At 42.3% G+C, this 26,245-nt stretch overlaps 1 protein-coding gene across 1 annotated transcript in view; it reads right to left on the bottom strand.

Moving 5' to 3' along the window:
- Positions 1-10,051: 10,051 nt before the first annotated feature.
- LOC124213956 (GAS2-like protein pickled eggs) overlaps positions 10,052-26,245 on the bottom strand; it is a 43,192-nt gene continuing 26,998 nt past the window's right edge. Inside the window, exons 4-8 of the mRNA XM_046615794.2 lie at positions 21,878-22,079; positions 21,534-21,618; positions 20,389-20,851; positions 19,345-19,753; positions 10,052-12,649 (exon numbers count right to left, since the gene is read on the bottom strand). Coding sequence (XP_046471750.1) covers positions 11,724-12,649; positions 19,345-19,753; positions 20,389-20,851; positions 21,534-21,618; positions 21,878-22,079 — 2,085 coding nt within the window. The 3' untranslated portion in view covers positions 10,052-11,723. The remainder of the gene's footprint in view (positions 12,650-19,344; positions 19,754-20,388; positions 20,852-21,533; positions 21,619-21,877; positions 22,080-26,245) is intronic.

Here is a 26,245-nt window from a genome sequence, read left to right as displayed (position 1 = left end):
AGTACAGCGTAACGGTCGGTAACCTCATTACAAAAAGGTAAGCATCAAAACCTTGTCATTTGTGAAGAAGGGAGGGCCACGGGATGAAAGGAAAGATACGACCTCAGCACACCTTGGAACGTGACAACCTATGCGGACGTGTATCCCACAAGTATGAACCTGGCTATATTTGGCCCGCTCAGAATAGAAGTGGACCAAGTCCACGTCTCGAAATTATTTTTTCTTCTCCCTTCAACAATAACGTGCATAAAAGGTAGCCGCAGTGCCTAATGACTCTTCTCACCGTTGCTGCAGCATCGAAGGTTCAAGGCACACGTCATTTTTAACAGATCTTACCGAAATGTGGGTCGTCATGGTTTAATAGCGAAAACTTGGAGTACATGTTCATATCTCACAATCATCGCGTACCCATAGCGGCTACGAACGTGATCCGATCCCCGTTCTCCACCGTATTCCATTTGTAGGGGAGCTTAAGCCAAGTAAATTGAACCACCTTTCAGGGTTTAAACTCGATATACCTTAATTCCTGCCGTTTAATCTTACGAGTGAAATATTAACGCATATGGCAATCGCTTCCACTCGGACCTCACACCTTCTAGATTTCAACATCTGGAACTAAACTATTCTAACTCGAAAATATTTAACCAAGGAGGTTTTCCCCGGTATCCTTAATTTGAGGAAATCATGTTTCAAACTTTACTCTTGTTGGGAACGGTTGAAATACAAGACCTCCGATTGTGCTCGAAAATGGAACAGTGTTTGGTCTGAATTGAATTTTACGAACTGCGATTGTTCACCAGCTCGTACGATGCGAGTTCGCCGCTTTCCAAAGTCTTTCGGAAGGTTTCAGCTGACACACGCACCTTTTAGAGAGTTGAAAACGCAAAAACTGGAAAAAATGGTCGAGCAGATCCGAGGCTGGTCTAAAATCTCGGCATCCGGAGTCTTCCGCGAGGTGCAGCCTCTGGTATTGGCGGACCTCTGGGACTCGGGTCTCTTCGACTCTTCGTTCTCCTTAGGCTTTAATCTTTGGCGCGGAAACGATGGAAGGTAGCAGCTAAGCGTGAGTCACCCAGAGACAAGATCTCAAGTAAGGAGGCGGCCTTGATGCCGCGGGACTGATCATAATATCGGTACGGCTTGCCTCCTTGCCTCGCCTCTTTGTACCTCCGTGTCTGCTGCTCCGATCCCGTCTTTCGATGCTTGCTCGATCGAACACCTCCCCGGGGTCGTCGGGCCCTCGCCACTTGATTTTTCCCATTAATTGAAAGAGGATATTTTCGCCCGTGACAGTGCCGAGGAATGGAAATGAACGACTACGTGGCCGATCGGCTCGTTCGTCCGATCCATTCGGTTTCCAAAAATGGGAAACTTGGGTTTTGGACGCTGATCGCAAGCACCCTGAAACATCTGAATCGTTGCATCGGTACGTGGATTACGAAACGAATGCGAGTACTTCCGGTGGTATTTTATGTCGTTGTTAAATTTATCTGGTTACCCTAAATGGACAGAGGTGGAGAGTTGTTGGGAGCGACGCAACGCGCAGGTATCAGCAGTCGATTTATCGTAAATGGAATAAAGGGGGGGACAGGTTTGAAAATCTCAGCACCTTTGTGCCAACGATCATGACGGTAACTCCCATTGAAATTGAGAAAACTAATTTAGGACTGCTCTCCGCGGGAGTGAACTGCTCGTTAGGGTACCAAGTCTTCGACTTTATAGATAACAATCGAGGAAACAGCTATCTCCACGTTTGCATTCCCACAGCCCATGCTTATGCAGCCTGCAGAGCGTAATATCTCCGTATAGCAAACCGGGGCAACGAGCGATGGATCGAACAAGATCGAGGACTGGAATTTATCATATTGTAAAAATAATTAGGTATTCTTATTTTTTATTCGCGCAAAAGAAGTTTCAGTGGTGGTTAAATCGGAACGCGACCTAGCAATTACTCGTCAATTTTCTCAAACGTGAATAGTTTTCTTCCAATACGTAACTATCGCGGAAGGAAAATTCACCCTCGTGTTTTCCGTCTATATTCTTCGAGAAGTACGATACGCGGTTTTGACTTTCCTGCGTGCGAAATTCACTCGCCAATCCGGAATGGAATCCTTACAGCGCGTGGTTCCGGACTGAAAATAGGCGATGATGGTCGCTCGAACTTTCGACCTGCAACGTATGCAACGCGAGCAAAAGCTTCGCTAAACCTCCATCGCCTCTTCCTCGCGCCTAAGACCGTCTGCGGGATTTTTTTACCCTCTTTTCACAGCTCGCATACCGTCTTGCCACGGAAAAACAGACGGTTGTAGGACCGCGAGCGGTCGTCTGACGGCGGAAATAGGCCCCGCAAGCTAATGTCAATGTCTCGTAGATGCCAAACTCGTAATTGCGGGGATTCCCGATTTTCTGACAAAACGTTGAAGGCTGAAATTTACACAGAATTCAATACGACATTCCACTTCAAGCTTTTTGCCAATCCAGCACTCTGCAGACATCGGAATTCGAAATTCTTAAGTTTTTCGAGTACTTTGACGAAAATTACACGGAATTTGAATAACTAAGTGACCTTTACCACGTCATGGACGTTGAGCCAATCGTGAAGCACGACAGTGGTGCTCATCAACTTCCACTTTTTGCGGCAACGATTCGAAATAAAATTATCTCGTTGTATTCATCTTCACGTCTTCCAACGAGGCGTTTCATCAAATTTAATCAGAAGGCGTGTAAGTTCATTCGAATCGTGACTTTTCACCAATCTATCCAATCGTAGAAATGGAGCAAAATGGTCAAGAGCTTCAGTATTGATTCGTCTATAACGGGACTGGGATTTGTATATTCATAAAATTGTTTTCGTTCGTTATTCGTCGCGTTGAATGATATTCTTCAATCCGCTTGATAAACCATTTTTTTCAGTCACCGAGCATCCACCGTTGCCTTGAATGCCTAATAGAAAATATGTACTTATCGAAGTGACACGTCGCCGAGCGTATAGTGCGTAACGTCAAATATACTCAACCATTTAACGCAGGCTACCAGCACGGAGTAAAATACGAGAACGTATCTTCCAGATGATAATTCAGTGTATAATTTATAAATTCATCACGCCGAACACGTGATTGTAAACGAGTTCGCCCTGGCTTCACGAGCAGCCAAATTTCCTATCCGCAAATAAGATCTAGGTTTTTATTCCATTGTTAATATATTACATCGCGTTATTAATATATACAGATTCGTGGCCGGCATAATCCAGCTTGTAAAATAAAATCCCACGCAGCCGGATCACGTATACCGCAATATAATAATCGAATAGTCGTCCAAGTTCATTTAAATTCTGACCGCTTGATTCTCTCGAGTACGTACGGCATCGTTTTTCTTTTGTTTTTTTTTTTTTTTTTTGTAATTCGTTTCGTTCGTTGTTGTTGTCGTTTTTTTTTTGTTTTTTTTTTTTTATCTTCTTCTCTCATTCGCCCATATTACAGCATTCAATTACGACGGACAACGAAAAGGTATTAATCAATGGACCGACGTAGAACCGGGCGCGATTCTTTAATTGTAATAAATAAAGGAGTTGAAATTATTTTTCAAGTGTCACTCGTCAGCCTAGTCCGAAGCCTCGGCCTGATTGACTGACAGCACAATAGTTACACGCGTATCCCTGCAAGATCATAAGGCTATATACGCTGGTGCACGCGTTGCACGGGTGGGAAGGAGGGCTGCTTTATACACGCGGGATTAACTCGCCTCGTTTCTTTAGGGCCAAGCGGTTATCGTCATCATTATTATTCATTTGTTTCGACTTTTATGTTCATGCACAAAGGTCTGTTGGGTGTGTCGCCCAACTCTCCGCTCTTGGCTCCTCTGGAATCTCCGTTCCGCAGGCGGCGACGAACCAGCCCAAGCCTGGCTGTAACGTTGTAAAAATGCAGGTTAAATAATAATATGTTGCGAAAGGTGTGCAAGAAATTGTTTCAACAATCGCTGCGGCAGCGCGCAATAGATGTATATATATGTGTGTGTGTGTGTGTGTGTATAGGCGGTCCTCACTAGCCGTTACAGCCGTCAATATGACGTAACGTCGTCAAGTCAAATTACCGAGGCCTGTTCTTTTCTCTCGACAAGGTAGGTAGGCTGGTAGGTACGCGGATACCTTCCGACTAAAGGCATACCTAGCCGAATACTTCTACTTGTCAATACCTTGGACGGCGTTTTGAGAGTCGATTTTATCGTTAGTCAGAATTTGCGGGGGTCGCGTCGCGTATTGCGGCCTTTTGCGGCACGGCGAGCTTTCGGAAGGATGGATTTTTATGGAGCAATTTTTTTCCAACGGCCGATGCGACTTCTCTGATCTTTGCTCGCGCCCCTGGAAGATGAAAGACCATTAAATTCAAATATGGCAGCCGAGGGCCGCCCGTCGCGTCGTCTACCTCGCGTAAACATTCGGATATTGTTATGATCGAAACGGTCTTGTCGGTGCATGGATAATAATAACAGCATCTACGAGGGTAAGAAGAGAACGAGATTATACTCCGCCGGGTCGAGCCTTAAGCTCGGTTCGGGGAGACGGAAGTGAGGAACCTTGGCGTTGCCGTTTTCGGTCGAAAGTCGTCGATGTTTCCTACTTCGAGACAATTCGTCTCGGGCAACATTTTTAATCGTTATTACGCATACGACTTTGCGTATACCTTATACGTAGGCTTACGTACGTCTAAGGATGTCGGGTATTCTCTCGTTTGACCCACCGCGATTTTACGGCGAGTAATGATAACCCTACCTGCAAATTCTTACTCCCATAGTATACGAACCGAGCGGTTGCGACGACTGCCTTAAAAGTCGGGACGGGGTTGAAGTTCCGAAAGCGACTGATTCCGAATTATTTGGTGGCAACACTTGAGGTAAAGACATAAAACTTTGAAGATACAAAAAAAAAAAATTTCGAACGGTCGGAAACCCGACGGCTCAAAGTTCCGAAATGCAAGTTTCCGAAAATTCATGTTACCACAGAGCAAAGTTCCGATAAGTAAAGTTTCGATGGAGTAAAATTCCTAAAATTAAAATATACCCACACAGCGTAGTTTACTCAATGAGTGGGTGTAAAAAATCAGAAGAAAACGAAAATCGGAATTACCGAAAACAAAGAAGGATCAAAGTGGCGAAATTGCACCAAGTCATAAATTCACAGAACTGAAAATCGTCGATTATTCGGAATTTCGATACTTTAGATTTTTAAATTTTCTCATGTTCGCACTATCGGAACTTTGAGCGTTCCGGACCATCCGAAACTTTGATGTTTCGTCAAAATTCAATTTCTTTACTTTCAGTTTCGCCACCAAAACATTCGCAATCTAGCGCTTTCGGAACTCTTTAAATTCAGAATTTCAACCCCGGCCCAAAGCTCCATTCTGCGCCGCGTCTGAAGTAAATAAATTGTTCAGCCTTCGCGGTGACAAAATAATCGTCAGCTGATACAATGCTTCTCCATCACCTCAACCTGCGTGAGATAAAAAATACCAATGCCTCGAAACAATAAGTTTAATGCTGAAAGTGTACGTGAAATCAAGGACCAGCCGAGCGCCGAGCGATGCTAGACGATTGCCTTTAAAGGTGACTAATTTTCCACACAACCGCACAGGCATTAGTCAGACGATTACAAAAAGACACGCACAGTGTCCCGGGTAACCATTGCGCGGTTCCCATAGCCAGGTACAAGTGCAAAAGAACTGCAGTACGTCGATAACCGTTAAACCAATACCACAGCAGGAAAAAAGTAAACTAAAAATAGAAAAATCAAGTCAACCCAGGAAACCTGCCTTCGTTTCTATTACTCTTTCCTTGTTTTCCCACTATTCTGAAACGCGGTTTTCTCAGAGTCTCGAGTCAAGTTCTCTTCGACGATGGCGCGGCCGCTGCAGCGCTGCAGGCCAGACGTCTGAGTATCTAGCCGGCTTAAAACACTTCTGGGTTTTATTGTCGGGGGGCAGCAAGTAGCGACACTATCAACCGCTCATTAGCGGTGAAAATATAGACGCGTCTCCGTTTCGCTTTTACGGTTCTTCTCCACTCCAGCTGCTGCCTTGACACTCCTGCGCTATACCTGAAACAAGGCACGAGGTACGTCTACTCCCCGTACCTAGACTCTTCGTACACGTTGTACAATCGTATATTATTACACGTACGTGGACGTGAAGATATACATACCTTCAATTGTACCTGACCGACCACCTGAATGCCTGGAAGGTCGTCGGGCTACGTCACACGTTGTTGTAGGTGGATGAGTGTTTATTCCATTTTTGTAACCTTGCGCGCAAGGTCCGACGATAGATGTTGCCTATGGGTTTGCTAATCTGGGCATTTCGTGCACGATTGTAAGATCGTGTATAGTGACTCGTTTTTTTATATATTTTTTTTTTACTTCACTCCTTTTACGTCGGGGAAATGTTCATTTACTTATTTATTTATCTTCTCCTTTTTCTTTCACTCGAGTACGTGTTCGAGAAGCTTCGAAGAGTTCTCAGGCTGTAATCCGTTTTCCAATCGCGTGATTAGATGATATCAGAGCGTTGTAGGTTGACGAACAGCAGCTGTGACTCTGAGTAGTCCGATTGGAGAGAAACGTCGAGTCCCGATTAATTGGGAGTAATTAAGAAGAATCTAGTTATCGCACGGTGATAGGCACGGGCTTTGATGTTTAACGAGCGATCCACGTGTGCTTTTATGTACGCACAGACGGACACTGAGACGCTTCGCAAAGCAAATACCGAGTTTCGTGTGTCGGCGAATGATTGTTCACAACTAAAATTCACTCCCGCGTTGCGCACACACACGTAGATAAACTTCCAATTCTAGATTCGAGCGTTTAATCACAGCTGGGCTTAATGGCGAGTCGCCTCCGAGTACAGAGTAAATATGTCTAGTGCTCCGGCTGAACTATCGCCGTTTAATACCGGGTTCTTCTTTTTGGATATGTCACTGAGAATCGGTATAATTATTCGTAAGAAACGGTGAAACCGTGAGAGGAAAAAGAAAAAAAGTTGGACTTATACCGCGCGGTATTTATTCTCGTTCCTTCCGCCGATAACGGGATAATAGAAAGTAAACATTGTCCAATTTTCCTTCTTCATTGGGCTATTATGTTACAGGTAAGGTTTTTACGTCGATGGAAAAAAAAAAAAATACCCTGCCGACGAAAAACGGTTTTCTCTTACTCCAATTCCAGGACCTTAGAAAATTTTTGCTGCCACGGTTCATAACCGTCGCGATTGCCTTTGTCAGTGATGTTCGGGCCGTTTTTTGGTTTTGGATTTCAGAGGAACGGGAATCGTTCCAACGGTCACGAACGTAATTGAAATTCCGTCGACAGACTACTGAATCGAACCCTTGTACGACGATCCGAAATAAGATACCCCCAAGGAATTAGGTTGTAATGGTCGTAATCCGTCGATTCACGCGGTCCATGAAACGCGCGTAGGTCGTGAAAGAAACGTCGGGGTTGTCGAGATTATACGAGATTATACGAGATATAGAGAGAGAGAGAAAGAGAGAGAGAGAGAGAGAGAGAGAGCAACGATCCCAGATGAAACCAGAAGGGACTAAAGAATCCCTGCTGCAGTCGCACCTGTGTCGCCCACGAATCAAAACCCTGGGGCACCGGGTCAAAACCGGCCACCGAACTCGGGCTCTGCAGGTTCTCGGTACACCTGAGGTCTCTTTCACCTCTTAATTAGCTAAAATACACAAACGTACATTACGAAACACTCAAGGCTGCTGTACAGACGAGATGGAAAGAGTGCATTGCATGGGCTCGAAAAGTAACCCAACGATGATGATCGTTACAGAGTTTCGGTTTGTTTGTTTCTTTATTTTATTTGCTTTTTCGTTGTTTGTTTTTTTCTCTTTTCTTTTCTTTTTTAAATTTATTTTTTATTTCTTCACGCTTCAACCGAATTCACAACCAAGCTATACAGAGGGATGCGAAAAATCGTATAGACGCTCCACGTGAGTATAACGCGAGTAGGTATACGTGGGTGCAAAATTACCAAGAAACTGACAACGCACGCTTGTGAGACGACATCATACCGCATTACGATTCAAAGGCCCGAAGCAATGTTATACAGGTATACACATCGGGATACCGATTCGGTGTTGGATGAAAAATATGGTAATTTCAAAACTTTTTTTTCCATTGTCCTGAAGTTTCTAATAAAAAAATCTATGTTAGTCCAACAAGAGCGCTAGAAATAATATGTGTCGATGTAGAAACTGACACAAATTCGAAATTGTCAATTGAACGGAATACGTCTTTTTAATGTTTACGAAAAATTTTACACCCTGCGCCCAATCCATCGTCTCTCTGTAATGTGTAAGTGTCTTTACACTGATTGTGAGAGAAATTTTTAGTTCCGGTTACCGTTCAGTCCATGACAATTTTCATTTTTTACCACAATCGAAAAATATTGTTCTAGGTAGAAAATGAAAATTAGTTTTATAGCCGTTACCGGAAAGTCTATTATCCGTTACTATTCTTTCTCATTACGATCACTGTTACTATATTTTCTTGTAACTGTTGCGAAATCGACGTTAGAGCCTTGTTTAACTAAAAAAGTAGAGTAAACCTCAGAAACTGATTTTGCGTTGCAATTACCAAAAAAGGATCGACGATAGGGCAAAACGATTACGCGCACCTCGATTTTCGTAAATCCAACAATATTCAAACAGTTTTTTTAACGATACCTGTCTTATTCAATTTTTCTAGTTACTGTAACAAATGAATCTTTTCTCAGTGCAATGAAAGCCGTATCTATTTGCGGTCGATAATGAACAACAAGCGACCTGTCATATATATTAGGTATATATACATATATATATATTATAACGTTAATACGTGTTTATAAATACACCTATAACGCATATACATACCGTAGCCGGTAAAAAACGTGTTGCAAGTCGTTCGCCGGTCCCTCGGCGGTATTCCCAGTGCTGCTGCAGCCCGGAGGATACACGTATGCTGGTACATACATAGGTGTTGATGTGGACGAAGCCGTCTTTCCATATCTGGCAAGGACGCAAGCAGTACCTCTGTATGGGAATGGGCCTCATAATGAGGAGCCCTACTCTCTTTTTACACCGGGCCCCGACGCTGTCGCAAGCTCTACTTAAAATCTAACTCGCGCGGCCTCTGTCATTACACTACATCCACCGATCCCTCCGTATCCGTTGGATCGATATCGGCAACATAAAATACTTTGCTTGATTAATGGGCGAGGTGATGATGTAGACTTTATTTCTTCATTTGGACAGTTTTTAAATTTTATTTTTTCACTCTCTACATATATATATATATATATTACGTATATTGCTCTTTTTGTCTTATCATACCAGGCTGACAGGCCCGCATCTCGTTTGACGAGAGTCTGAGATACCTATTTTTCGTAAGGCATGATAATTAGGAGTATTCAGCGCGGTGGAAGGTGTAAAAAGAAATATTTAATAAACGCGCGTCGATCAGTTTCCGTTTTGTTATGTTTTTATTTATTCATGTGTTTATTTTATTTTATTTTTCACTTTTTTTTTTTTTTAGTAAGATTTTTTTTTTTTTTGTTTTTCATGCGTATATAAACTAAAATAATAACATAACGAATAATATAATAGATGATATTGTTGTAATATTATAATCGTTAACGTGGTAGACTGTGTGATTGGGTTATAAAACTTAGGCCTATTTATACATTACACTATATAATATTACGAACGGGCGTAAAAATTATTCATTAGGCGTGTCGACCGGTTATAACTGTGTAAATCACGTCTTGACTCACTATTAACTTTTCCTTTTTTTTCATTCCGAATTCACCATACAAAAGCAACAACAGTTAAGTTAGACGTATAAAGTAAACTAATCGAGTGAATGTATCATAGTTCACACCGGCGTGTACTTTAGAATTATCATCTTGTTTCTTTGAAAGCAACTGTTATACGGTTGTGTATTTTTATGCATTTACTTTATTTCTATAAAAGATTTCTATAAATGCGTAAGGCAAATTTCACACAAGGAATCGAACATGTACGGCGGTGTGGTGATTTAACAAGTTTTTTTTTTTTTTTATACATATATATTCTATTTTAAACAGCTCTAAAAGGAGTTGCCTGAATAATCAGGATGGTCAAGACAGAAAATACAACATTTGAAATCTTAATCCAATCAACGATTTCCCGTTGACTCTCTGGACGAGGAGACCCACGGAAGCCGACGGTCGATGTCGCGGTAGATTGAAATAGAAGCCATTAATCACCGAGTTTCGGCATTTTGTTATTACATCCAGATCCGTTTGTGATACAGCGTTGAGTTATAGGTACCAAACAATCTTTCAGATCCTATAGCTTCCAATTTATTTTTCAAGCGTTTTTGCGTACGTGTTTCTATGTGTGTGTGTGTGTGTGTGTTTTTTTTTCACTCGTACTTTATTTGTTTGTTTGGTTTTTTAATTCTATATACTTTACATCATATACTCTAGTTTATTTCTATATTGTCTATAAAATAATCTTAGCACGTTAAAAGACCCTTCGTCCTAAAAAAGTCCGTTTCTACATCCCTCGCACTATTGTATAAGACACTTGGTACAAAAAGATAATCAATTTTATTCGTTCTATCTCTTTGACTCTCACTTTCTTACCTTATCTCAAATTGTTTTTTTTTTTTGTTTTTTTTTTTATTCATCTCTCTCTACGGTTACTTTTGGTATAAAAACACATTTCAATATTGGAATGATGATACGCTATTATATCCAGTCTATTTGAGTAGTCGGATTATTTATTTTTTTTTTTTCAGTTTCTTTTTATATTTGTATGCTTTTTTGTCTTGCATTTTTCACTTCTCGTCACCATTTTACGCGTTTCGTCTGTTATACTTACTTTCTTTCACCCACGCTTGACTTCATTTCTCAATAGCCTACAAACCACGGCCAGAGAACGTAGATACGTATACGATACAAGTATATACGTTGTAACGCGTAAATAAACTGTGTATCTCGTTCGCTTGTTCTTCTTTTAATAAATACAATCGATATACTATGTAATATATATATAATATAAATAAATAATTTTCAAATATAATATTCAATCAATTATAAAAACCGTTCGATTATACCCGAATATAACAGGAATTCAACGTAAAAAATTTTCCTCCCTTCATCGTCTGATCGCGTCGTAATTAGATCCGGTAGCAAATGTTTACACGTATCGCGCAATAATATTATAATATTATGCTGTTCGAGCGAACCAACCGTGCATTACATCTATACCTACATGGTATATAGAAAGCTGATATTCATTTGGAAGCCGCAACAGAGTATAGAAAAAATTCACTCAACATATTTTAAACTATACTCAAATAACATTTAAACTTATACAATGTGTATAATATTACAATAATATACGCTACTGCTGCTCTCCCATATAACAAGAATAATATCCTCACTCTCTCTCTCACTCTCTCTCTCTCTCCCACTCACTCACTGTTTCACTCTCTACAATCGTTACAAAATGAAAATCTATCGAAAAATGCACTAGTCGTGTAATAGTTAGAGTTGCCACTCGCTACCGCGGTAGGCCGAGCATACGTTACAATGCGTAGCTTAAGATAATTTATCGGAACGGTTGGAACTCCGTCCGTCCGTCCGTTCCTCGACTGGAACCAAAGCTTATTGTTAGCGACCAATTAATTATCAGACTCACATACTGTCCGAAGCGACGGACATCGGCCTCTTGTAAACCGGTGCCGGTATCCTGGAGAAGCCGCCGCGTTCGGAGGCGGCCTTCGGGTCTTTCCTGGGGCTCGCGGCTACGGGAAGCTGTTCCTGAGGCAGGGCAACGGTGCCGTTGCCGTCGACCCAGGCCTTTGTGAAGTCGAGGGTCGGGTCGCCGTCGGTGCTGCCGGCGCTCCCGTTGCCCTGATAGTCCCTCAGGAAGTCCTGGAGCTTCTGCACGACCTGTTTCTCGTCCTGGAGGTGCCCGACCTTCTGCAGAATCTGCTCGAGCAGAGGGTTCGCCACCTTCGTCGGCGAGGATTGGAGCGAGGCGGAAGAGGGCTTTATCCGCCGGCCATTCCGGTCGTATTGGGGGCTACTTCCGGTCATCGCCGGCCTCGGGAGGCTCTGTCTGGCCGGTGATTTTCTCGCGAACGCCGCCGTCGCCGACGTCGAGGTTTGGCCGTTTCCGTTTCCGTTCGCGTTCGCGTTCGGCGAAGCGAACGTGTCGGCCTGGATGCTCGGCCTCTTCCGCGCCTGCCTTCCGTTCCAGGTGTTACTTCCGGCCTGGAAATTCAATTGACTCAACCTGGGGACGCCCGAAGTCGCCTTGCTCAGACTGCCCGTCGGCGGCTTCCTCTGGCTCGTTCTGACCCCGGATCCTCGCTTCATCGGGCTTCCTTCGGGGCTCGAATTCTCCTCGCGCGGAGTCCTGCTTCCCGACGATGCTCTCGACACGTTACTGTTTTCCCGAACTATCGACCCCGCCCTCGGCGTCCTGTCTCCCGACGAAGAAGTCACGCTCCTAGCCGGCGATGCTCGCAGAGGACTCGACGGACCGATTCGCGTCTTACGCAGACCCGTCTCGATCGTTTCCGTCTCCACGCAAGACTTCTCAATTGTGGGTTGCTCTGGAACAGAAAAGATTCTGGTTCGATATTTTGCATTTTTCAAACTCTCGTTATGTCGGTCGGTTTCGCCGTTCAACAACTCTTTCAGAAGCTGCCGCCGTTATAGAGTTGAGATCGGAAACATGGACGCGTGGAGTTGTACAACATGGCGGCGGTCAGCGAGAACAGCTGATCCTTTCAAATAGATCGTACGAATATGGAGGCACTGAAAACCTCATGCAAACGGCAAGGATTCTATTTCGTTGCGTTAAGTTAATGTGCCTAACAGGAAGTAGGTATGGTAAAAAACGAATTTCGTAATTAAACACGACGCTTTTAAGGCATATATTTTTTGCCACCAGATAGCGTCCATGTCGATGTATCGGATCTCTTGACTCGTTCTTTTCTAATTGTCACAACGTTTGGACGAATGTTTATTCCGTTTGATAATATTTACACACGTATCATAGGTACATAACGAACGATGTGGACGATTTGACGGAGCTTGAATCCAATGATAATATCTCGCACGTTATATGTATATGCGTCATTAAATATTCCGGTCACAAAGCTGTCTTGTATGCAAAACTAAATTCGTCCCGCGATCTTTTCATTTATTTATTTAATGCCTTTTTTCCCTGCATTCATTTTTTAATTTTTTTTTTTTCCCCCTTCTTTCTGTTTTTACATATTTTTTTTTCCGTGTCCGTACGTTCGTCGACGAAGTATATAACGCGAGCAGAGAATTGTATAACCGCCGCCTACAGAGGCTCCCAGCCTAAGTGCTCGGTTATACGCGCATTATACGTATATTATACGCGCGATTGTTGGAATATCTGCGACTTAGCTTTTAAATTGAGCCGGAGGGCCAAATTTGTCCGTAAGCACAAGCATTCGAACGTAAGGCGCGCGCGAATCTCTCCTCGTTAGCATATCGCGTGGGCCTCTTGGGTCTGATCGCAACGTTTATTTTGTTTACCGTTTCGTTGCCTTGACGCGTGGCGCACGTTCGACTTTACACACCACACATATGCATATTTAAACGCTTAAGCACCGTCTGACAGTTTCCCTCGAGGCTGATCTGAACTAAAAACCAGAAAAAGTCGTCACCGTCTTATTCCTAAACGCCAGAGCACGATGCTCGAATACACGCTTCACAAAAATGCGAACAATCCGTCCGATCCCGTCAATACGTACAATGTAAATGCCTTTCGGTTCTTCTTCTCGCGTAAAGCCGAACTGCGTTACAGAATTTTCGAATAAAATATCGCGGTTTATTTGTTTCCGAACAATCAAGAACACAAGGTTTGCCAACAGTTTGAGCATTAAAGGCACGTTCTACAATACTGCGTGATGTAAAATCGGGGTGGGGGAGGAACAACATATTAAAATTCTGTTTTTCATATTTTGTCAAATCGCGTCTAAATTTGTCGCAAATCGTTTTTCCTCTCTCGCGCGTTATTATCTCCTCTCGTATTTGCGCCGCAGCGCGAAATTGCATTGACAGATGCAGCCATCTGTTATTGGGAATCTAGTAAACGCGATTGTTCCGTAAGGACAGGTTGCTGCGCCCACGTCCGACTCCGGAGAGAAGTAATACCTACATACACGCGCTCCTTCTTCTTCTTCTTCCTCGCTTGAGGTTCTCACACACACTCCTGACGCGTACACGTTACATCTGCATACGCATGCGTCTAAGCCGAGCGCAAGTGAAGCAGCGAAGGCGATCGAGAGGCGTGCGTGCGTGTGTTTCTCATTCTCTCTCTTTATCTTTCCGTACGCGAACGCCTCTACCATATACTCAAGTTTATGTAGACACGGGGCGTGTAGTAGGCAGTGGACGAGTCCGTAGGTATTGTAGATACCGAGTTACCTGCATGTAGGTAGAGGTATAATCTCTAACGCGGAGATAGTTTCGTGTGGAGTTTGCTGCTCGGCGTGCGCGCGGTTAAATGTCAGGCCAGCCTCTTCTCGGTTTCACGCATATATGTAGGCATATGTACCATATACTTAATCTACCGCGCATATTAATCGCCTACAGGGCGGTCTAATCTCCGCTGCTAGTTTTCCTCCGCGCGCCTTTGGAACCTCGACTTTCCCCTCCGCGCAATAATATCCAGACCACCCCATTGTCTTTTTCCTTTGTTCAAGATTAAAAATCTGACGTTTTTATGGACGTTGGTATAACGAGGCGAAAGTCTCGCGTTGTCCGGGTGCGCCTGGACTTGTATTTTGCACGCTTCAATTGGATCCGCGAATTTTCACGCCGACGTTTACCCAAAACTGGAAAACCTAAATTGGCAATTCGAATGAATTGAAGCAGGTCCAGCAAAAAATTTCTACATTTTTACATATTTTCTACTTCCGAGTTTGAAAATACACCAACGTTTATACGTGTAACGAGCTCGTACCCGGTAAGTCGAGTATATTTAGTGGCGTGAACTGATGTAATGATTAAAACCACGTGCGCCATATTCTTACGATGCTCAATGGTAAAACCTACATGACCTGAATGCTAAGGTTGCAGTCAACGTTTTTTTTTTTTTTATCGAAACGTTACTGCAAACGAATACCAGCTAGCCTGAAGCATCAGCGTTAAGAATAGACAACATGGGTAATATTAACAAACCCATGTCAAGAAATCTGACCATGATTTATAAGCATAATTAGTGTTCTTTAGGTGCTAATTACACGCCCGAATGAAAATTTAGGTGCTCGTCTTTTCGTAATTTGTTATGTTTCTTTCTTTTTCCTTATACTCTATTATACAACTTTGATTTTACAATAATTGCAACAGCGAGTTTTTCTAAAACTAACAAAGATAGAAATCCCGTGCTCTTTTAATTCTATCTAGGTGCCATATTGAAAATTATCTTGCTCAATTTTATTCGAAAACACCGGACTTGTTTGTTTCATACACTATATCAACATATTCTTTCGAGACAGGCGATTCAAATTTTACAAGGTATTCAAAAACCCGACGAATTCTCATTATTTTTTGGGTGAAAAATCCCATGTTCGTAGAGAGTGTCAAAGAAAGGAGAGATACCTAAAAGGTACCCATAACGACACGGTACCTCTTGATCGGTTTTTCTGACGCGTCTCTACTAACATTACCCACGTAAATATAAACAAATTTTTTTTATTCCTACATGCGCTTAATATCCGGTTTTTTTTCGATGCACCAAAAAAGTTGTAACAAAGAAGAAAAAAAAAAAACACCGCGTATAAATATGTATACGAAAGAAAAAAATTGTTTATCCACGTGCGGAAAGAGAATCGTCACAAGTAGGTAGAATATATATCTTCGCATAGGTATATTACCTACGTGTACACACCGTGTATGCCAATTCATACGTGATTTTAAAATATGAATTCGTCGCAAAAGAGCAACCTTGGCTATTTCCGCAACAGCGGGTTTATCATTTCTGTATATTATATACCCGAGCTGTAAGTACGAACATGGTTGTACACACATGTACAAATAATCCTATTCACATCCGTGCAACGGTTAATAATAATTAGTGAAGCCGGTCAGGAAAGCGATGCAAACGTGAGAGAGAATGGCATGGCAGTGAGTTCATAACCAGATTATTTGCCCTTCAAGGAGCCTGCAGGTTGTGTTATACAATATACACACACCGATGTATCTTCGTGCGATATAGTCGATGTTTATTGCACACACACACACGCACGCATTGTTGTACGTATTCGTGACAACCGCGTACGCACACCTGTACTACTGACATATTCAAAAATGTTTCCGGCAGAACGATCGGCGGCAAGCGATTGATCGAAATTGAAAAATCAATCAACCGCGTCGCGCAGTCAAGTTGTATCAAACGAAAGTAAACTGCAGGCGTGACGGAAGCCGTGTGACTTTTTCTTTTTTCAATTTAATTATTTCTTTATTTATTTCCTTGCCTCGTTTCGTGAATTTATTTCGAACATATAGACGGAGAAAAGGAAGAAAGAAAGAACATTAGAAACAAAACTCGATTAACCGGAATTATAAATACCTGTCTACAGGTTTGCTTATGTATGTATAGTCACTGGGACTTTGAAGAACAAATTTATATATACCAGCTCTATTACCGAGCGCGAAAGTTGACTGACATTTTACGTTCCAGAGACAATAATTAGCTCGGCTGTATGATTAGGCGATTCGTTTACGGTACACGTGTATGCACGCATGCGCGCATGTAATAATGCGCGAATACATGAGAGTGTAATAGTCACTTGGACCAATTTTACATGACACACTTTTGTGCCATGATATCTACGATTTTTAATCATTGTTGTCGTTGTTATTATCATTGTCATTATCATGATTATTATTATTATTACCCTATTTTTATTACACGGACAGTCAAATTGACAGCAAAAGCAAGGTTTGTCGGGAGAAGATTACGGTAAAATTTTTGTAAAGTTTTTTCGTTTTTTTTTTTTTGTTTTTACATTCGGTTCTCCGCTTCGCAAAAAATATATATTTATTTATATATACTTGATAATTAAGCACTTTGAAACCAGTTTCTGTATTCAGGCAGAAAAAACAAAAAGGTAGCAATTTTTTACTCCCGTAGATCGCATTAATACCACAAATTTACGTTCTTACTGTAAAGACAACATGCTATTTTATACGTGCCGCACTCTCTGAAAATATTTAGACTTGCGAGGTTTCGATGGAGTTCAATTATGGCTAAGAAAAAACTGAAAAGTTGAGAGTAAATCAGTGATTCGTGGCTCGACGTTGAATAAAAAATTGTTCTGATGGTTATTTTCAATCAAGAGATTCCACTTTTTTCCATAAATCTTGAACCATGCATTCACGGATGAAAGTTTCTTTCTCTGTCTCTCTGTCTCTCTCTCTCTCTCTCTCTCTTTCCAACGACCATTCATAGAAAAAAAGTAAAACTACGCGTATATTTAATGGGTCGTTTGATAAAATAGTGAAACTTGAATACCTTATTTTAGAGAAACGGAGATCATTCTCCGAGTCCCTGCATATTTATCCCCATAATACGAGATACCAAGTTACAGAGAAATCCTTAATAGCGAAAGATATAATAGTATGCCTAAAAACGAAAGACGAGTATATACATCTAGAATACGGACGTGAACATCAGGGGGCATGCGTAGTCGCATAGACGAAAGTATCTTTCCCGATTAACGCACGTGGAGTTTGAATCTCAAAATGATTCTAATTCTCGGAAAAATTTTACCCGCGAGATAATTTCTGTATAATGACGATTTAAAAATTTACATCATACCTACAGGTATATTATATTAATAGTGCCAACACCTCGTGTTCCTTCTCTCCTTCTTCTTATCCCTCCTCATCTTTTTCTCCGCTACCTTAGGATGACATTTGCGCGCTGACGTCACATTATTTTGCGAGTCGCTTACATTCTCAAACTGAGAGCTGACGCTCGAATGCCAGCATAACATAATGCATCGTTATCGCAGAGTTTTACGATCTCCCCGCATTACCGATCATACCGAGATACCTAGAAATATCAAATAGATTCGCTCCAGCGTTCAAGTTCCGCCAGAAATTCCTCGCGTGCTTCATCCTGTTTATTATACCCGATGACTACGGCAAAACATTCGATGGTGTTTTCGCGGTTTAATCAGACTACACGTATCGAATTTACACGTGCCGGTATTACATGTACAAGACACGCGTGCGTCATACCTGCCATGGGGTACCTTTACGTATGTACCATTTATGCAGGATATAAAATGAAACTTGTACGGCGACGATGTATCTATCTACACGGGGAAATTAATTCGCGTACATGATACTTTGTACTTTCTTCCCAGCTGGAGATCATCCGACAAGCGATTTAATCGAATACCGATTTCTAAAGTGTGCCTATGATGCATGGGTTTAAGGGTCGCTCAATGTATACGCATAGGCGATACGATACCGTCCGCTTGTAAAAAGGAGGGGAGGGGGGGGGGGGGGGGGGGGGGGGAGTGTCAACCTCTTCGGCGCATGTATGACACACACGTTAATGTAACAAACTGAGATGAAAATGATGATGGTAATAGTAATAAAAGTAATGATAATAATGATGATGATGATGATGATGATGATGATGATAATAATAATAATCGTTTTGCCGAAGCGGCTTAAACGACTCTCGATCAACTTTTTATCGTTAATTACAGACCAGCGTCTGCGGAGAAGTCAAATTGGACGAAGCGTGACTCATTGTGAGTATATTATTTTTCGTACGGAATGACAGAAGAAGAAAAAAGATGTAGCAGGCGAAAAAAAACCTTATAATTAGGTTCGGATCGAACCGATCGTTCGTTGATCGCTCTATACGTATAGGTATACCGATTTCACATTTTCTAAGCGGGAATTTCAAGTATATTCTGCATCGATGATGCGCATACATGTATGCGTAATTCGACACAAAGTTATATATAGTATATACATATATTCGCGAATTTTGAGTATTATCAAGATTTTTAAGTATTGCATATCTGGAAAAGGATGACGAGTCGAAATAATCAATTCGCAAATTGAATCGGGCAAAAAGTTGCTTCGGATCATACAACGAGAAGAAAATTACACGCGATGAAAGAACGAAAGAATAAATTGCGGGCTCGGGTTCGTCAACCTGGATTTTTAACATACAAACAAGAATACGTGGAGGAAGAAATAGAAGCTGGGTCGGTTAGCGGCATGCCGAAGATTTACTCACTTTGATAGTCAACAACCGTAGGCGATGCCTGCGTGCTGCAACCGGAAGTGGAATTCGCGGATGCCGGCTGGACGGCACCGAGGCTCCGATAGCCTTCGTCGGATACTTCGCTTCCATTGTCCGAATGTTCGCCGTCGCCCTGAGGTGACTTGGCGTAGTTGCCGACATCCTTGGCGAACCTCTCGCCCGTCGTTTCCTCCTTTATCACACCCGGCGGACTCGGAGTCGGGCTTCTGCTCGACGAGTCCTCGTGACATTTGTAATTGAATATCGAGGGCTCGTACCTCGGCGTGTCGTCGTGAGACGAGGCCCGACGAGCCACGCCGCCCTCGACGACGTAACGTTTCGAAAATTCCTCCGAGAGCGGCACCTTCGCCCGGATCTCTTGATGCAGATCTTTCTTAGGATCCTGAAACATTTTTGCGGGAGATTCGACAATTTATACCACAATATATTACTCCCGGCAAAATCGTATAACATATATATATATATATATATATACAAGAACAAAATTTGTCGATAATTTTTCTAGCGGTATGGATTTGTCACGATATATTTTTGATTGAATGGCAGAAAGAGAAAAGGTAGACGAATTTTAATTGTAAAATCAAAAATCAAAAAAAGATCGAGATTTTGAATGACAAACTTTTATTCAACGTTCGAATGGCAGAATAATAAAAAAAAATCGATATTCTTTGCCACTTTCAGGTACATATTGCATGTTAAAAAAACGATTATTAAATGATGCAGCGTTTTAGTTCTGCACGTAACCACGGTGTTTAAGCACGCTTTTTTGCTAATCATTTGTATTTTGATAGACCTTGTACGGATTGTGTAACAGTCGAGATGTGCAGATCAGCGGAAGAGTTCCGCCGGCCGGTGCGCAGGAAGAATATAAAAACGGTTCCACGTTTGAAGGCAAGAAAAAAAAAAAAATGAAACAAAAACGAATACAAATGCAACCCAACATAAAAAGAAAGAGAAGAACGTCGGCAGAACGAACGTAAAGCGAGTGCGGTTAATTAACCCGAGGCAATTAGTTACCTGGTAGCTATCCTGATTTCGGCTATGATACATCTGAGAGCGTCCGTCGTACTTGATCTGTCTGATCTCCTCGTTGAGCGCCTTCCGGGTCGGATCGAGACCGGAAGTCCCGATCCTCGAGTTATCTACCTTCGGGGTCGGGCTCCTGGACCTGGAGTTCATCTTCGGCGTCGGCGACCTCGACCTCTGCTTGTTCAACTCGCTTCCGAGGTGACTCGGGCTTCCCAAAAACTTTCGCTGAGGCGTCGGGCTCCGGGATCGACTCGAAGACTTCTTCAACTCCTCGCCGAGATGCTTGTTCTGTTGTACCTGATGCGGGGTCGGTGAACGGGATCGGTTTGCGGAGATCGTTCTGTTCGTCTGCAGGGACATCGGCTGGTGCTGAGGGCTCTGATTTTGCACCCCGGCTCCCGCACAGGAACCAACGCTCGAAGCCGAGCTGCGACGGGTTCTCGGAGGTGATCTTACGATTAGAGGAGAAATTGTATTTTTACGCTCGTCAACAAGATCATCGACACCCCGATATTGTACGGTAACGTTCGTCAATGCCTTCGCTTTCCGGATAATTTTTCCTCGGTCCGAAAGAAATTTCGAGCTCGATACTGTACGAATCATGTGACAACGAATGGCGATGAAGTTGACGTGAGAGAATGGGAGTCATTGTTACATAATTCGTATAGAATCGATCTCGCATTTTCTTCCGGACCGAAACAAAGGTAGCCAGAAAGGAAAGGCGTCGATAAACATTACTGTACATATTTACATAAATCGCTGAGAGAAATTTCTAGTTCTGGTTACTGTACCATGTACATAGATATAGTCTTTTATTTCAACTATCTTCATTTTTCACCACAATCGTAAAAGCGTAGGTACCTAGTATAGTGGGTGGAAAAATGAAAATTTAACGTTTCGATACAACCAACCGGAGAATATGGCTGTTTAAAATAATTATACACTAAATAGTTACTAATTGGATAAAAACTTGCTTTCATTTCCAACAGTATTTAAACCGTTGCTTTAAGTATGCCCGCATTTTACTACAATTTTCTACAGTAACTATAAAAGATGAAATTTATCTCAGCGCATCATGTTTTTTCAAGTGGTATATAATTTTCTCAACTTGTACCATGACATGCCCAACTCACCGTTCGTAGTGTACCTGCGCGCTTCCAAGATCAAACGACCCGCCCGCCTTCTGGATCAATTTTGCCGAAATCGTTGAACGGTGCGCTATCATTGTGACAAAGGTAAAATTCGACTCGTCTTAATAATCGAATGAGTACAATAATTATAATTAATAATAAATTGTGACTTGTAGAAGTGAAGGATTATCTCTCGATGCGTACGGTGAAACGGGTTAGGCATCGATCCTTCCGACAAATCAACCCTGCAGGGTCTGACGATGATGGTTAGGTTAGGTTGGGTTGGGTTGGGTTGGGTTAGGTTAGTATCGTAAAGTGTCAAGAAAGATATAGGTATGTAAACTTACAGCTGCGGCACCGGCAAGGGTCGTGCTTGTCGAGATAATGGCTTAGGGTGTCCCACCCTCCGCCTACTCGCACCATAACGTGATTTCGCAGTATGCGGACGAAGATCAAAACCTTCGTGTCACCGATCCTGTACTTTCCTTCGGATACTCGGATCATCGGAAATTGGGTTGGACAGTTGCATCGTTCGACCAAATCGCGCACCTGAAAGCCGAGTGATATTCCAATATTATACCTTGCGCGATTGAAAATCGGGTCGGGTAAATAATATCGAGGTATCGTCCCTGGGAATGGGGGATGAATAGATCGAATAGGTGTTACGTACGTACGCGGATCATTGACGTACGGTGAGATATTTGATTCCTCGCGTCGTCCGTCAAATATACATGTGCCTACATGTATACTAGGGTGTTTCAGTAATAATTATTAACGATTTTTCACGGTGACACCCCCGAAAAAGTTTTTTTCTTTTTAGGTTAAAGGAAAGATTTTGCAAAAAGATGAGCGTTCTACGTTATGCGGAAGATCGCGATAATTTGATCTTTCACTTTTTCATATTTTTTTCCCAATTTGTGTAGAAACACGTTGTAACATTTCGATTATTATTTATTTCCCGACATTAATATTCAACCCAAAGATCACGATCTATAACGCAACGATATACCAACCGGGAATCTTATTTTCCGAAATTAAAAGTTAATATTAAATTATAACTATTTCATGAGATTGAATTAATAATGCAAAAGTAGTCAGATACACTTTTCAAGCATCAACTGGAAACTTGATATTACAAGTGTGGGTTTTCTTTGCGACGTAAATTTGTATAATAATTGATGTAGGCAATAAAAAAAATTGTCCGCTATTCTTTCTGAATTCAAAAAAGCGTAATAAAAAAAAATGAAAAATTAACTGACAATGAGCTCGATCTGTCGCATAAATTAGAACGGTTATTCAACCTAAAAAAACGTTTCACGGAGTGTTATGATAAAAAAAATGGCAAATTATTTTTTTCCAAAACACCCCAACGTATATTTATGTACACCAAACGTTCACTCTCGGGTGTAGAAATTATTTCGCGGAAAACTCGAGCACAGAGTTATTTCTTCTCACCGTTATACGCGTATCGTTATGCGTGGAGAATTTTCCGCAGCTGCAGCGAAGACTCTTAGGCATTTTAATTAATAGCTATTAGGTATAAAATCTGTAACCGTAATTTCCCCACTCGAGAATTTTTGCTGTACGATATTTCTCTGCCGCAGTATTATTGCTTACATACAGAGTGAGAGAAAAAGAATCAAACTACGAGGAAGAAAAAACAAATTCCCTGCAAACTCTCGAGGCTGATGATCGTGCCGCAGGTGAGCTTCAGGCATTCGTTGTCAACCTCGAGAGAGAAATCAGTGACAAATTTAAGTACCCTGTATCTATACGAATCGCACAATAATTGACGGTAATTATAATTGTTCCGCCAACGGCTTCGGAATTTTAGTGGAAAGGTGGATTCACCATTTTTCTGGTATTCCTTGTTTTTTTACGCGTAATAAGCTCCGTCGCAATATCCGCCCTGCTGCGTAGCGGTGTCTTTGATATTAATCCGGCATGCACTGCGAGATTCTCTCTCTCTCTCTCTCTCTCTCTCTCTCTCTCTCTCTCTCTCTCTCTCTCTCTCTCTCTTTCGCGCGCGCGATTACGCGTCCCAGAGTCGAGGGTCCAGGTAGGTACTTTAAAAATAAATAATTATCGATCATTGCATCTATAGCGTGGAAGATAAGATATTACATACATTTAGATGGTATCTGCAACAACGCTAGTCTCAAATGATACGCACACAATATACAATTGATTGGATTGGCCGCGTGCTGGGCGATCGGGTGATTGGTAAATTATTGTTAAACCGGCTATCGGAATATATCAGTTTCTATGCCGAACACCCACGGAGGCTTTCACGCCGGGGTAAAATGGTCACAATCATGGAACGCCCGGTTAAGAATCGCGGGTTATTATAAGCACAATATATCACATCTTCGTCATATGCGCCGACTCACCTATACCGTAAACGTTCGTAAATTACGTATCAAATCTTTATACACGTACATATATACAATACATGTAATACGTATATACCTTGCCACGTAGAGACGCGTACAAGAGATTGGGAAATTCTGCTACTGGCCTTCGCGCTTCTCACGGTGAAACTTTTCTATCCCTATTTTCGCAATACCGCTTCTTTACATACATATATTATATACACATACATACGTACATTCGTATACAATAAGCTGGACACTTTCTCGTACGACGCGGCATAATCTATGACTCTATTTCTCTTTGGTCGAATAATCAGTCTGAGGAAACAAAGATTAAATTCGTACTGCAGGTTCTGAAGAGGAGGAATTACAAACCGAGACTCTGACTTATAAAAATTCGCGAAAGAAAAAGTAAAACCAGTAAAAAAAAAAAATACGAATTAACAGCTGATCGATTACTTGCCAATTACGGATGACGGGGGTCTTAACTTTTTTCTCGTTCTCAACACAAGCATCCGTGACTATCCTTTCCTCTTAAATCGCAGTGAACTCTGTTCGATAATCGAGGTTGAAAACCTTGCGAATATTGGATCGGGAATTACGTCGAACGGAACCCACGTCAAACTGCAAATCCAATTAAACCGACCGAAGCAACAGTTGAACAATTCGTTGCTGAATTGGAACAATGCAACGATGTCGATTAGAGGGAAAGCCAAGCTCGGCAGTGCTCGAGTGTATCTAATAATGACAGAGTATAATTGAAATTCGCGGTGTGCAGTGCCTTCCGAACGTCAGAAATAACAGAGGAGCTCCAAGTGCGTACCTAAATATTAAAAGGCAGTACGCCGATTAATGAGTGACGCCCACGTCACGGCAACGTCCCAACCGACGATATTACGTCGACACGACTAGAACTATATATATACAGGTATACATACAACACGTATACGAGACACGCAAGGAAGTCGAAACGACGTGCGTTTGTTTGTTTGTTTGTTTGTTTCTTTCTTTCGCTTTGTTCGCAAATACTCGTCCGAAGCGTACAAATGCGGGACTAGATTTTATGGGAAGCTCTTATTCATGAGCATGGACGCAGAATTTTTGTTCCGCAATATCCGAACAAGCGAGTCCAGGTACGTTTAAATACTCGCGGATCGATGATTGTCGCCGCGGAAGAGAAGCTGCGGGTTTTAAACCGCCTCGCGTACGATAACTATTATTGTAATAGGCCTGCTTATTACCGTACTAAAACCTCGAGCATTATTCAGAATAATTGTCGCTATCTTTTGCCATAAATTGAATCACGACAAATGGCGGTGCCTGTTAGTCATGAAAGGCGCAGCAGCGGCAACGGCATTGCAGGTAAGCGGACAGGATGATAGTTATGACGCTATAATGCAAGGCCGACGGTTGCATTATGTAACTCGTCCGGGTCTACGGAGCGTGCAAACTTACTCGCCGGATAGCCAAGCTCCGATCCGATCGTCTCCTCGCTCGCAAACACTGCAAACTTAACCGACTTAACAACCTCGATGATAGTTTTGCACGGCTCGATTGGTCCGCCGATGAAAATTACTCTGTAATAACCTTTTTGCACGCCTCGCTTTGATGCTTTTTCACCCAACATTAACGGCTTATTACAGACTAGCCTTAAACGAATCGTCTGCACGCTCCTTCGCTTCGCACTGTTATACTCTTTGTCGGCTTTGTTGTTTCGTCTCGCCGATCCGATTCCAAATCTCACATCGTACGGAAGGCGTTAATTTTTCTAGGAGGAATAACGATCGTTTTCGGAAACCGGATTAGCTGATTTCCTTGAAAAAAGACAAGGAGTTGGCCTCCGTTTTGACTGGCTTCAACATACTTTTGCAGAGCATTTGATGATCCAAATGATTCTTGACCGCGCAGTTACGTTTGAAAAAGGCAGGTTAAAAAGAAGTTGATCGATCGATCGATCGACTGGCCGAAATGAAAGTGGAAAGTGGAGGGAATTTTCATACCAAAATAGAGGCTACGAGGTGGAAATAGAAGAAGAGAGCGCTCTTCGAGCTCTTAAAAGATAGCCCTGCAGCTGACGGACGTCTAACGTTCGGTCCATGCAGGTCGAGAGGATCGAGATACCCGCGTGGCACAAGCGGGAGAAAGTGATGGCACAACTTTAGATCCTGATGTTATCAGTACGAGCATCTCCCGTATCTTCGAAGGCATCTTCCCAGGATCAGAGCGCTAGGTTCATGGGAAGGAAGTAACGCAAGTGGCAGGTCACGAAATGACCCGAACCTGAGCCCGAGCCTAAACTCGCGTCGTCGGTGTAAATGGTAGGCGTACTAATCGTGTTTCGGA

Source organism: Neodiprion pinetum, chromosome 3 (assembly GCF_021155775.2).
Source record: "Neodiprion pinetum isolate iyNeoPine1 chromosome 3, iyNeoPine1.2, whole genome shotgun sequence".
Lineage (NCBI taxonomy): Eukaryota > Metazoa > Arthropoda > Insecta > Hymenoptera > Diprionidae > Neodiprion > Neodiprion pinetum.
This window is presented reverse-complemented; position numbering and strand designations above follow the sequence as displayed.